Consider the following 13,886-nt stretch of genomic DNA (forward strand, 5'->3'; position numbering starts at 1 on the left):
TATTTGAAATGAATGAAAAATATAAAATAAGGTAAACAATATTTGCCTGGATAGTTTTTGATATTGGGCGTGTGACATACCAGGTGATGTAAGCGCTTATGTACCTGTACATTCAAAGCAGTGCACGTTTCAGTCGTGAAGTCAACACATTTGTTTAAAAACAAAAAAACATGAGAGGCCAGTCTACTGAGTCTGCGCATTGCGAGCGGCCGTCTTTATGACGTCACGTGACAGGCCGAAACCAGGAAGAGAATCCACCCGCTGGTTGTTTCGCGTTCGGTGGAAGGACTTCTCTCTCCTGTCCTGTCCCGTCCCGTCCCCTCCCCCGAAATAACCAGACACACGCGAGATGGCAACGTTTATTTCCGTGCCGCTGAAAAAGTCTTCGGACGTGGACTTGGTCAAGCCGCTGTCGAAATACGTGACGTCCACATACCCGGCGGGCGACGAGCAGGCGGAGTACATCCGAGCCGTGGAGGAGCTCAACAAGCTCCGGCGGAACGCGCTGGGGAGGCCGCTGGACAAGCACGATAGCTCCCTGGAGATCCTACTCAGGTAAAAAAAAAAAAAGGTTTACAAAATCGAGACGGGAATTAACCTCGGCAGCTGTAGTGGAACGGTCGCCATTTTACTTTTGCCGCACCCTGATGCGTTCACTGCGTTAGCTTAGCCTGCTAAGCTAAAGAAGCTCGAGCTAACTGAGCTGGCGGCGTTTAACAAGTTACCCCAACTTCCGTTAAAACGTCACTTTGGCCAAACGATAGCGTATTTGAATAATTTGTGTGAGTTGGACAATATTTGATACGCTCACGGAGAGTTTGGCACGCTTGAGCTCGGTTTAACGGCGAACTCCCGTCACGTGACCATAACATATTAGCCAGTGTATTACGCGAGCTCACATGATATAAAAAAAATGTTTTTCCAACAAGAAATACACGTTAAATTCTTGTAATATCAGGACCTTTTGGTCTTAAAAAATATATCTACTTTTTTTTCAACTAAATGTGACAAAATTTAGGTTTTTTTTGTGAAATATAGCGTACGAGTATCATTATTTTCCAAAAAGAGTATCAACTTTTTTTTCTCGACAAAAAATGCAACAAAAATGCAATATTTTAAAAGTACATTTTAATATATTTGTTTAAAAAAGTATGTCTCATTGTGACTTTCTCCAAAAATATCAGTTTTTACTCTACAGTGGCACTCAAATCAATTGTAACTAAATTGTTTTACCAGTTTCTACAAAAATGCCCACCCCCCAGGAATAAAAGAAAACAGCTATATATACAACTACCTGAGCTAACATCACTCCCAAGTCATATTGAAAGAACAATTTTTCTTGTAGGTAAGGAAGTAGTCGTCTTATACGGGGTTGACTACCAAGTGGCTTTCACCCCCAATAGGAAATAATGCAAAGTGAATGAAACTGACGATATAATCTAAAACCTGTAACTGAACGGTTAATGTTTAAGCAAGGAAGCCGATAAGTTAGCATCGCTAACTGTTTGGAGGTATTAGCCAGAATGACTGCGTGTCACGTTGTCAATGTGCCCGTATGATTCTACTTTTCCCATACCTGTCGTGCATGTCATGCGACTAAAAAATGCAGAATGTTGTTGTTAGACTTGTTACCAAGCGACACGCGGGATTCCGTTGACGTGACTCGTCGGTTGTGTTTGCGGCTTTTCGGCTGCCAGCGCCAAGATGGACTTTTTACTAGCCTTGTCTTGGCACGATAGCTTTTTTATTGTAGTTTCTTTTTACACTGCCAGTAAAAGAGTTTTTTTTTTTTTTTTTTTTTTTTTCCAGTGTTGGAATAAGTGGAGCTTTGGATGTAGTATCAGAACCGTCACAGAAGATCCGGCAAATGTTATTTTGTGTGTGTAAAACGCATCTCTGCTGCAGGACCTCTGTGTGAAAGGAAAGGTAGCACATGGGTGCAGAGTGGACCTTTGCCCCTTCATGTCGCCGTGGCAACGTTCGACAAGGGGAGGTGGAGGGTTATTAAGAACATTTGTTTACATCACCATGGTAACCATTGTGCCGCTCTCGGCTCACCTTCCAGCTTCGTTCGCCTCTGTGCCAAAGCAGTTTTTGTGTATTCTGCTCATATCACAAATGTCTTGCCTTGGCTGAGGTTCAACCCGTGACGCGCCGTCACAGCTCTTCCTCAAATTATGTGGTAGTAACACGTGGGACTAATTCCGCAGCCTCATGTTTAACCAGTACAAATGCTGGTTGATTTATTAACTGTTAAGGGAAGGCGTACGAATAAAAGAGTTGACAGTTAGCGCTTAATTTTAGCAGCAAATGTTTTCGATTGTCACAAATGTAAAAGAAATTTCACTGCTGTTGATAGTAAAACCGATGAAGCACTTGTCCCTTCACTATGGTAAGTAACTAGCTAGCGCCTAATGTTAGCAGGTAACATTTTCAATTGTCTCACAAGTCCAACAAGTGTAAAAAAAAAAAAAAAAAAAAAAAAGTTAGCCAGCGAGCGCTTAACATGACCACCTAGCATTTTCAGCTGTCACACAAGTGTAAAAAGAAGCTAGCCAGCTAGCACTTTGTTTAGCTGATAATTTTAATTGTCACAAGTAACAAATGTTTTTTTAAAAAGTCAACCATCGTTGATAGTAAAATGGACAAAACGTTGTAACTTAATATGCAGCAAACTAGCGCTTTACGTGAGCGTGTTTTTGTCAAATCTTCCATGTTGAGCAGTGTCATGCATTCCCTGTGTGCAGATATTACGACCAATTGTGCGCTGTGGAGCCCAAGTTTCCCTTCAGTGAAAACCAGGTAAGGGACGACACGCCGTTGTTGTTTTTCCATCCCGACAACGAGTCGTCTGTGAGTGTTTGTTCGACTTTCCCTCCGCAGCTGTGCTTAACCTTCACGTGGAAAGATGCCTTCGATAAAGGCTCGCTGTTCGGCGGCTCCGTCAAGCTGGGTAAGCGCTTGACCACGCGTCAAAGATGACCGTTCATCTTTGACGCGCTATAAATAGATCTCAAACAGGTTGGACAAGGTGGTTTACTGTGTTAGGCCTGAGCTAAAGCTTGTGTTGGTGTGCTGTGGGACTGAAATTGAGACTGCGTGAAGGCCTAACAATTTATACATGAGGAAACAATATTCAAACATTGGGTTAAAAACAAAAAATATATATATATATATTACTGAGCCTTGTATGGTTACAATTAACGATAGATCGAGTGTTGGCCAGGCTTTTTTTTTTTTTTAAATCCGATTGCCAATTATGGATGAATTCAAAAGTGTGTAAACTTCAGGGAAGTATTTATTTATTTGTTTACATTTTCAGTTAACTTTATAAGGGATGCTGCTGACACTGGGACCTCCCTGCAGTTTGTTTTCGCTTTAATTCAAAACAAAGATAAGTGAAAGATTAACATTTCAGCTGTGTTGACATTTTTGAATTTTTTTTTAAAAAAAGTTTAGTGAGCCAAGTTTTCATTGAGCTTTCTAAGACATGCTGCTGAGCCGTGGAGCTCCCTGCAGTTTGTTTTTGCTTTAATTCAAAACAAAGATAAGTGAAAGATTAACATTTTAGCTGTGTTGAAATTTTGGGGGAAAAAAATACCCCCAAAAACTTTAGGGAGCGAAGTTTTCATTGAGCTTTCTAAGACATGCTGCTGAGCCTTGGAGCTCCCTGCAGTTTTTATGAGAATTTTCAAACAAAGATGTCTATCGTCCAAGATTTACAAAAAAAACAACAACGACTTTAGAATGTTGCAAATCAAAAAAGTTTAATAAACATACGCTTAAAGGCATTTAAACCAGGTGTTGGAGTTTGCAATAGCCAATATTTTCCCTTTTAATGCAAATGAATATCGGCTATTGGCCTCCTTGACTACTAAAATCGGTATCTTCCCTGAAAAAAATATCGGTTTATCTCCAGTTACAATATGTCAGTGCTAGTTTTATTTTGCTAATCTGACACCTCACAGAAAGGTCTGAATCTGTGCAAGTGTGCGCTTCTCCTTTGCCGAGATAGTCCAGCCACCTCACAGGTGTGGCATAAGTTTGGGAAATGAAATCAGGAAACAAACTTGTCTTTTGTTGTTTTAGTAATATCTTTGCAAAGAGAGAGAGCGAGTGTCGAGGAAGGTTACAATTGCGTCGCAGCTCTGAAGAAGATGCAGAGTTAACCTGCAAATGGGAGGGAGATGGAGATGAGGGAACAAGAAACAGTTGTCTTAGCTTGTCCTTGTGAGAAAAGGAAGGTTGGTACAACCGCTGAGACAGGATGACAGAAGGGAAGGAACAATGAAGCTCAAAAGAACAACAAACTATTGAAGTAAACAATACAAGAGTATATAGACTGTGTTTTGTCATTTTGCCATAACAAATCTCAGGATGCTGATTAGACGGCATGATTACAGGTGCGCCTTAGGCTGCCCACAATAAAAGGCCACTCAAAAATGTGCAGTTTTCCTGTGTCGGGGCATCATAAAAGCAGCCGGTATCCGGGGCGACCGCCAACACATCTTACATTAACGCATCTTGACCTGCAGCGTTTCCCACCGAGTTATCTTTGAAGTGGAATTTTTCAGTCCCGTATGATCCAAAATGCGTTCCGTGTTTGGCAGCGTTGGCCAGCCTGGGCTACGAGAAGACGTGCGTGCTGTTCAACGCGGCGGCGCTGGCCAGCCAGATCGCCTCCGAGCAGAACCTGGAAAACGACGAGGGCCTCAAAAACGCCGCCAAATACTATCAGGTGACTCAGCGGGAGACGCACATCCGCTCGCTCGGGCGCTTTGCGCCGTTTGGGCCCCGATGCGAGCGGGCTGTAACAGTAAAAAGGGGAATTCCCCGACCCGCCGATTTGACCGGATTTGAATGAACATTTCCAAACTTCTGCCTATGCGCCCACGCCGACCTTCTAGATGGTTCCCGGGAAGCTCCTTTCGAAGGTTGGCGTGCTGACAAACTAACCGATCGGCAAACAGAAAGTAAAACAAATCATCATCATAAGCTCGTCTCTATTGTATGAAGTAAAGCGAAATCACCTGAATTTTCCGAATCGGACGTCAAAGAAAACACCCAAATTTCAAAGATTCTCCCTCGGCCCCCCCCCCGTGGAAAGTTCCCAAGAAGTTTGTTTTGAACTTTTTCCGGCTGCCTAACGAGCCAGTCACCAAACGGCTGTTGATTGCATTGTTTTAAGTCAAGAAAAAATGACTGCGAATGTGGAACGATGACGTTGTTGACGTCGACGCCTTTCGGCCACGCAGCTGGCCAGCGGCGCCTTCGGCCACATCAAAGACACGGTGCTGTCGGCCCTCAACCGCGAGCCCACCATGGACATCGCCCCCGAAACGGCGGGCACCCTGAGCGTCATCATGCTGGCCCAGGCGCAGGAGGTGTTCTTCCTCAAAGCCACCACAGGTCGGTCAATTTCTTCCGACTGCTCACGTCCAAAGCGCCGTCTTAGCATTTTGCTCACTAGCTTATTTTTGGGGCACGTACGGCATTTTGAATTAGCCGCCGGGGACATTTGTCATCACAATAAACATTTTGGATCCAGCTTGCGGCCCATTTCTGTTTCCGGAGTTGGGCATTAGCGTATTTCCGCAAGACGGCGCCCGGAGGGGGGTTATTGACTCGAGCGGAGACGGGGGAGGCGTCGATTTGGGGACCGTTTGGGTGCGCGGGCGGCCTTTCACAGTCCTCCCGTTGCCGTCTGCAGACAGGATGAAGGACGCCGTCATCGCCAAGCTGTCCAATCAGGCGGCGGAGTTCTACGGCGACGCCTTCAAGCAGTGTCAGTACAAAGACAACCTGCCCAAGGTATGTCAAACGTGCGCCAGCCCACCGCTAATCGCACCGCATCTTTTCTCGTGGCAATAGCCTGGCGAGACATTTGGCATGCTAATCAACAAACGGACGCAATTAGAAAGGGACATGTTTAGCTTTGTTTTCACTGACGGCCCATATTTATCTCCTTTTTTATTTTTAATGAAAGGAGCCCATACATCCCATTAATCAAAGATCAAAGGGCCGCATTCATCTCCAGCCTTCCGTCTTGGCTGAGCGCTTCTCCGCGTTAGGATCACGGAGGCGCTATTTAAATGGGAGGCCACGTTCGCGAATTCAAAAAAAGCAAATAAAATAAGACCCATTCGTCTCGTTATTCAAATTACAAAGGAGGCATGTTAATCTTTTGTTTTAATTAAAGGGACGCATTCTCTTTTTTTTTTTTTATTAAGCAACTATTAATCTCATTTTTCAGCAATATCTCCAAATTTTCTATGCTTTTCTTTGTCATAAACACCATTTCTTCTCCAGATAAAATATTTTTAATTATTTTTTTTACATTTAAGCGCCATGTTGTTTTGTTGGAAAGTGGCAAAATGTTTTATGGTGTGTAAAATTACAAATATTTTATTGTTATAAAATAATGTACATTTCAGTAAATGTATATAATGTGATTATAGTATTCTACAGTTCAGTATAATTACTTTTTTACTGTATGAAATGATAATGATTAGAAAACAATTTCAGATTAAACCATTTCAGGATATATAAATGATATATATTTAATATAATCTAATATGATTTGATCTATAATGTAGTATTCCACAATTATATAATTGTTTTACCTGTATAAATTATAATACCCCTTATACGCCCCCTAGCCCTCGTAAAGGCCGACGCTCGGGTTGCGGGTCTTTCTCTTTTTCCCCCTTCTGCCTTCCCCCTCCTCTGATTGGTCGGGCGAAGTCGCTCATTGTTTCTGGAGCTCCGACGTTACGCGTTGGACCTCCACCGGCCACAACGTCGGGTACACTGCAACACCGCGTTTCTTATCGTTGGGATCTTGCTTCCGCGACATCGGAGGGTCACGATGTTTGACGCCGTGCGAGCACAATAATGAACGCACTGTTCAATGAAGACCTCATGTCAAATGTTCCAAGAAGCATCTTAAAGGCACACGTGTGTGCTTGGCGAAGTGTTGGCGCCTCCTGCTGAAGGCTTGAACACTCACGGCCTGTTCTGTTTTCTCTCTCGTTGTCTTCCTTTTCTTTCTGCATCCTTCGTGGTGGTGGTTGCATGTCTTTCTCCCTCTTTTCTTGGTGTATTTATTTGTATTTTGCACCCCTTGGCTGCTTTTGTTGTTGTTGTTGTCGTCGTCGTCGACTGCCTTGGTACTGTGTGTGTTTGTGTGTGTGTGTGCGTCCCGCTCTGTGGTTGCCTTCTCCCTGGTCAGTATTTTTATTTTCAGGAAGTTCTGCCGGTGCTGGCGGCCAAGCACTGCATCATGCAGGCCAACGCCGAGCTCCACCAGAGCATCATCGCCAAGCAGAAGAAGCGCTTCGGCGAGGAGATCGCACGTCTGCAGGTAGGGGGCGCCAAAAACCGACGGCCCGCCGAAGACGTTTGACACGCCTCCCCCGTTCAGCACGCCGCCGAGCTGGTGAAGACGGTGACGTCGCGCTACGACGAGTACGTGAGCGTCAAGGACCTGACGGACAAGATCAACCGATCGCTCGCCGCCGCCAAGAAGGACAACGACTTCATCTACCACGACCGCGTGCCCGAGGTCAAGGACCTGGAGCCCATCGGCAAGGCGGCCTTGGTGAAGGCCGCCGCCGTCGCGCCGCCGCTCAGCCAGAAGTTCTCAGGTACGACGCGCGCAAGAACCCAGCTAACAAAAATACGCTCAAAAGGCTAGCGCCAGTTAGTCAAGCCTCTCCAATAAAATGGTGGCTGCACGCCAGGTGTTGTGTTGCCGCTGTAAGGCGGCCATTTTGCGGGCTGTCTCTGTCGTATCGATTGGCAAGGCAAAGCCTTTTTCTTGTGCATGCTTTTCCAATCCCAAAGCTCATTGTTGTCTCTTTAGACGTGTTTGAGAAGATGGTTCCCATGGCGGTGCAGCAATCCATGAGCGTGTACGGCCAGCGCAAATCAGACACGGTCAACAGACTGGTGGGAACCGTGCGGGAGGCCACCAACCTCTGCAACGGGTAACGGCGCCGTCTCGGCCGCGGTCGCCGCCGCACGCCGCCGACTCTGACTTTGACCGTCGTTGTTCCGCAAGGGTGCTGGCGTCCCTCAACCTGCCGGCCGCTCTGGAGGATCTCTCCGGAGACTCCGTCCCGCAGTCCATTGTGGAGAAGGCTCGGTCCGTCGTGCGGCAGGGGGGGCTGCAGAGCATCGAGCGGCTCATCCGGGACTTGCCCGAGCTGCTCACCCGCAACAGGGAGATCCTGGACGAGGTGAGAGACGCACGGCGAAGGGGAAGTGCGCAAAGCGCCGTTAAAAAAAGCGCGGCCATCGAGCTTCGCGTGGTCGTAACCGAGCGGCGCTCGTAAAAGCGGCACAACGAAGCCTCGTTCAAGCGCGGGAGTAACGAAGCGTGGTTGGGAAACGTCATAACCCGGTCCATGAAAAGTCATGAAAAGTCCAAACTAAGCATGGAATTGTCCGAACCACGCGTCGTCAAGAAGCGCGTAGTGTCGTAACGTAACATGAGGCCGAAATGTGGAAGCATTGTCCCAAAGTGTCATCGCCAAGCACGGAATTGTCACGAAGAAGCTGGGGAACATAGTTTTGGAATGTAAGAAAGCGTCCAAGCACGGTCACGAAGCGCCATAAAGAAGCACGGCTGCGAAGCGTGGCGAGAAAGCGCAGAAATGACGTCAGCGAACGTCTCCGTTAACAAATGAAACACGGAAGCGTCGGAACGGAGCGTGGCTGGTCGTGAAGCGTCGCGGCCAAGAATCGGCATGACGTGTGCCAGCGTGATCAGAAAGGGTCGCGTCGCAGCCGAGCGGCGTGAAGTGTACGGAAGCGGCGCCCGTGCTTCGAGCGCACGCCGACGGCTCGTTCGACGTGCGGGCAAAGTGGCGTTTCCGGGCTGGCTCGGACACATCGCCGCAGCTACACACGCAAATATTAGAAAGCCTTAATAATCCCTCATGGCTGAAAGCCCAGAACAGGATCTTCGTGAGAAATCGAATCCGCTCATCATCGAGCCAAGGACTGCGCGTCCGCCGTCTCTGCCGCCAAGCCGCTCTGCACGCGAACAGACGGCGGGATCCACTTGAAACGCGCTTCCAACTTTGTTGGCAAACTGGGAAAAAGTCCAAAGTGGAACATTTCTCCCTTAGAGTCGACGCCACTGATGGGGGGGAAAAAAAAGAATAAAAAAAAAAAAAAAGAGCTCAAGTGTAATCAAAAGAAAAGGAAAGTACGTGCCCATCAGCCAAGTTGCCGGGCGGAATTTGTGTTCTGTGAGTCGTGATTCTTTTGAACACACTGAGGGTAAACAAAAAACATTTCAAATGTTTCCGTATTTTGTGCCATTCCAAAGGCCCTGAAAATGCTGGACGACGAGGAGGCGACGGACAACGACCTGAGAGCCAAGTTCAACCAACGCTGGAACAGGACGCCCTCCGGCGACCTCTACAAGCCGCTTCGCTCGGGTACGGCCGCCGCCGCACGCGCGCGCTTTGCTCTTCGTTCAGGTCACGACAACGCTGAGCATTTTTGAAAAAAGGATGTACGTCCAAACAACAGGCGCCCGACATCCATTTGGCGCATTTTGTCATGAACGTTTACCGGACGAGGCTGCCGCGAAATAAATAGAGAACAATGTTGCAGAAATGTTCATTCAGTCGTCCAATTCACACTATTATTTTATATTAAAAGTCCCAATTGCTTATGAAGTAATATTTGCATTTCGTAAGATGGTGACTCAGGCTCATTTGATTCTTTTGTCACAGTTTGGCACGCGTCTGACTTGGAGTTTCCCAATTAGCCTCCCGATGGCTTCATTTATTTTCGGATACCCTGAATGGGAACTATTAGCTGAAATATGGAAACCAGAACGCTTTTCCTCTTTGCGTCCTAGAGGGCGGCAACTTCCGCAACCTCCTGGACAAGGCGGTGCAGGCGGACCAGGTGGTGAAGGACCGCTACGACGCCCACTGCGACATGATCGCGCTGCTGTGCAAGCCCGAGAGCGAGCTGAGCGCCGCGCTGCCCTCCGCCAACCCCGCCAAGACGCTGCAGGGCAGCGAGGTGGTGGGCGTGCTGCGCTCGCAGCTGGCCCGGCTGGACGAGGTCAAGCGGGAGCGCGAGGCGCTGGAGTCCGACATCAAGGGCGTGACCTTCGACATGTCCGCCGCCTTCCTGGCGGCGCTGGCCAAGGACGGCGCCATCGACGAGGAGCAGCTCTCGCTGGGGCAGCTGGACCGGCTGTACGGCGAGTACAACCGGAGGGTGCAGGCCAGCCTCAGCCAGCAGGAGGAGCTGCTGGCACAGATTCAGGTAGCCGCCAAAACCGCAGCCGAGGCGATCAAATGCAAGTTCGACAAGATGAAACTGCGCCCGAGGGAACGTTGCTGACTGTAGCACGCGCGGCCATAAAGCCAGAAAGTCCAACTGCGTAGGGGAAATTCCTAACAGTCGTAAGCATATGAATGCGAGCTAACAGCTTGTGTTTAGTAACACAAATGCAACACAACAACTTACAATCACAAAAATGATGCTATCGTTATTAGAATAATTATTTTACTTTTTAGAAACCTTCGGCAATGACGTATTTGAGTAGGATGTAAAGTATTAAACCATTTATGCATGACGATAATTCAATGGGCATTGCGCCGCTCCTTCCCGTGTGCGAGGGCGGTACCGAGAATCTGTTCCAATGGGAAAGGTACGCGTCCCTAATGGTAGGTCCTCTAGTAGTGTCGCGGTGATGCGAGTTTTTGAAGCGCAAACGTCGGCTCCGCTCAGACGGTTTGTCGTGTAGTCGATGAGGCGTGAAAGGTGACTTTGGCGCACCGCCGCTTGCAGACGTCGCATCAGGAGTTCAGCGGCCTGAAGCAGTCCGACACGGAGGCCAACCAGCGAGAGGAGGTCCTCAAGAAGTTGGCCTCGGCCCACGACAGCTACATGGAGATCAGCAACAACCTGCGCGAAGGCACCAAGGTTCCCCGCCGTCCGTGCGCCGTCCCGCCCGCTCGGGTCGCGGCGCAGGCGCGCTGATCTCTTTGTCGTCCCCTCGCTCGCAGTTCTACAACGACCTGACCGAGATCCTGCTCAAGTTCCAGAACAAATGCTGCGACATCGTCTTTGCGCGCAAGACGGAGCGCGATGAGCTACTCAAGTGAGTCCTTCGGGGGCGTCGAGAAGGTTCTAGTCTGGATTTCGACGGGTCTGATTTGATTGGATTGCTTTTTAAGGGAGCTGCAGCAGAGTATCGCCCGTGAGCCCAGCGCCCCCAACTTCAACGTCCCCGCTTACCAGAGCCAAACCCCGACCCCCGCCGGCGGCCCGACCCCCGCGCCCAGGACCATATTCGTAAGTTCCCGCCTCGTCGCGCTTGGTACCGTTTAATCGCTCGCTCCGTCGGCCCGGCGTCATCTGCGGCGGGCTTTCGCCGTCGATTAAGCTACGCGCGTGCGCCGACCCTGGGCGCACCTTCCAAAAACATTTCATAAGGAAAAAAGCATTTCTAAACCAAATGTTTATATTTAACCTCGCCCCCCCCCCCCCCCCCCCCCCCCAAAAAAAAGCCCAAAAAGCTGTTTTGGACTCCAAAATGAGTTGTGGGTGAGGGGAAGTATGCATTTGAAGCCGCGCACCCCTTCAACATCCCAACGGAGATGGCGCGCCCGCTTTCCCCCAGGAGACACACAGAAAAACTACCCAAAATGCATTTCTCCTGCCACCACTCTTCTCCAACAGCATTTGTATCAACATTTGAAGCCATGTCCAACTGACTTGGCGTATCCCGCTTTTCCCATGTCGCACCCCACAAAAGAATTACCCAGAATGCACTGCCGCTGCTGTCGGTCGTCACTTGTTGTTGACAACAGCCTTTCCCAAATGTTTTAAGCCGCGCGCACGCTTCCCCCTGGACACACCCGAGAAAAAAACCCAGCTGAATTGCTCTGCCAATGGCCGTCGTCATCGAAACGCTGGAGCGCCCCCCCTTCCTCCCCCAGACGCACCCTAAAAAAGAGACACCAAAATACTTGACTGGTCTCTGTCCTTGCAGAACCAGGCCCCGCCGCAGACCCTCCAGCAGACCCAGCCCCCCGCCAGGCCGCCGCCGCCCGTCTTGACTCCGCAGACCGGACCGGCCGCCGCTCCCCCCGCCGGCACTCCCGCTGACAACCCTCTGCCGGTGGCACCGCCCTCCGCGGCGCAGGGACCCCCTTACCCCGCCTACCAGGGGTACCCGCAGTGAGTGACGTGTACCCGGTTTTGGCGCGTACCCCCGTAACCCTAACGCCGCGGTGTCCTCGCAGGTACTTCCAGATGCCGATGGGCTACAACCCGTACGCCTACGGCCAGTACAACGTGCCCTACGTGCCCTACCAGGCCGTCCCGGGCCAGGCGGGCTACCCGGGCGCCCCCCCGGCCGCTCAGGGCTACCCCGGCTACCCCCAGCGGCCCTCCCAGCAACCCTCGCAGCAGCAGAACTACTACCCGCAGCAATAAACCCTCACCGACACAACAGCGCCCCCTAACACGTTTCTCCTTCTTTGCAGCAAGTTTTATGCATCTCTTTCCTTTCCTCTGGGATCTTAAAGCACTTTTCTCCTTACTTTGACTGACACGCTAACACAAAATGTCCGCCGTGCCGGACGACTTCCCCAGCGGGCGTACGGGTGCTGGTGTGTAGCCCCAAAATCTCGCCCCTCTTTTTGTAGCAGCCTCGCTGATGTACACACGTTTTTTTTTTTGTTTGTTTGTTTTCTAATCTCGCTCCTCTTAAGCGCGGGCAACTTGGCCGTTAGCTCGCTTAGCCGCCCGCCCGCCCGCCACGTCGCAATCACAAGCTGTACAACCGACAGACGTGCTGTTGTTATTAAATATGAATATATGTATAAAACAATATGACTGGCTAACCCGGGGGAAGTCCTCTTGTCTTTTTCGCAGGCGACTTGCAGTGTCTTCAATTGTCAAAAAAAATCTTAGTTTTTAGTATGAAATTAATTTTGCAGAGGGAATGCTCATGCTACTTATTTCCAATACTGTTTTTTTACATTGATTGATTCTAATTAAATTATCGGATTGGTAGTATAAAAATGTTTATTTTTTTTTTTGGGCCAGATGGTTTAGCGTAGGGGCACTGATGGTGTCGCGGTCCACTCGCCTGATTTTGGTGCGGGCAGCGTGAGTTCAGTTCCCACTCGGTGTCGGTGCGAACGGTCGTCCGTGTCTAGATCTGACCTGCGACTGACGGGCGACCGGTTCGGGGCGTCGTCCGCCTTTCGGGATAGGCTCCGGCGCCCCGCGACCCTAACCGGGATAAGCGGTGTTGAAGATGGATGGACGGACCCAAAAGTCGGGGTGGAAGCGCCGACAACTGCAGTAATTGGGGTCTTTTTTTTTTTCTTTTTTCTTAGCCCTGGAGCGCCCGGGGGGGGGGGGGGGGACCTCCGTGTTGAAATGACATGCAAATTGCGTTCCTGCGAGGTCGCCGTCTCAATCACGTCACCGTCCCCGCCGCAGGTGATGCTCACTTATTGAATTGCTGGCAAGAGAGGCTAATGCTAATGAGGGTGTGCTACCTGAGAGTGAGTGAGTGAGTGAGTGTGTTTTAGCATGTGAGTGAGTGTGAGAGCGCATGGGTGCAAGTGTGTGCGTGTGTGTGATCTTTGTACCTTTGCGTGGCACAATCCTTCACTTTTTTCCAATTGATTTCAATGGGTTTTTTTTTTTTTTTTTTTTTAATCCCAAGTTCTTCTTCTACGTGTCCGTTTTTGGCTGTAAATGAGCGCCTCTATTTGTGCGCGCGTGGCAGATGGCGGCTCAGCGTGACGTCTGGAGGGCCGCGCGGCCGTGTTGGCAGGGAGCTGCTGGTAGCGTGCCCGCCCGCCCGCATCCATCACGCTCCCTCTCTG

General features: G+C 49.5%; 1 protein-coding gene across 2 annotated transcripts; it reads left to right on the forward strand.

Moving 5' to 3' along the window:
• Positions 1-214: 214 nt before the first annotated feature.
• On the forward strand, positions 215-12,887 carry pdcd6ip (programmed cell death 6 interacting protein). Of its 2 annotated transcripts, none has more exons than XM_061760303.1 (17): positions 215-555; positions 2,748-2,802; positions 2,884-2,953; positions 4,611-4,738; positions 5,256-5,409; positions 5,711-5,811; positions 7,232-7,363; positions 7,424-7,646; positions 7,865-7,988; positions 8,063-8,240; positions 9,338-9,449; positions 9,878-10,296; positions 10,825-10,959; positions 11,043-11,137; positions 11,214-11,331; positions 12,032-12,219; positions 12,285-12,887. In XM_061760303.1, exons 1-17 carry the CDS (start codon positions 350-352, stop codon positions 12,475-12,477), a joined length of 2,631 nt encoding a protein of 876 aa, XP_061616287.1. In that variant the 5' UTR covers positions 215-349; the 3' UTR covers positions 12,478-12,887. The 2 variants fall into 2 exon arrangements, with proteins under 2 accessions (XP_061616287.1, XP_061616288.1); XM_061760304.1 differs by having other exon boundaries at positions 7,247-7,363.
• The last annotated feature ends 999 nt before the right edge of the window (positions 12,888-13,886 follow it).

The sequence above is a fragment of the Phyllopteryx taeniolatus genome, chromosome 21, assembly GCF_024500385.1.
Source record: "Phyllopteryx taeniolatus isolate TA_2022b chromosome 21, UOR_Ptae_1.2, whole genome shotgun sequence".
Lineage (NCBI taxonomy): Eukaryota > Metazoa > Chordata > Actinopteri > Syngnathiformes > Syngnathidae > Phyllopteryx > Phyllopteryx taeniolatus.

Excerpts from the sequence above, each read along its gene's own strand:
- pdcd6ip (XM_061760303.1), top strand. The coding sequence starts at position 350 with ATGGCAACGTTTATTTCCGTGCCGCTGAAAAAGTCTTCGGACGTGGAC. Across the intron at positions 4,739-5,255 it reads ACGCCGCCAAATACTATCAG|CTGGCCAGCGGCGCCTTCGG; the intron begins GTGACTCAGCGG and ends TCGGCCACGCAG. Across the intron at positions 7,647-7,864 it reads GCTCAGCCAGAAGTTCTCAG|ACGTGTTTGAGAAGATGGTT; the intron begins GTACGACGCGCG and ends TTGTCTCTTTAG.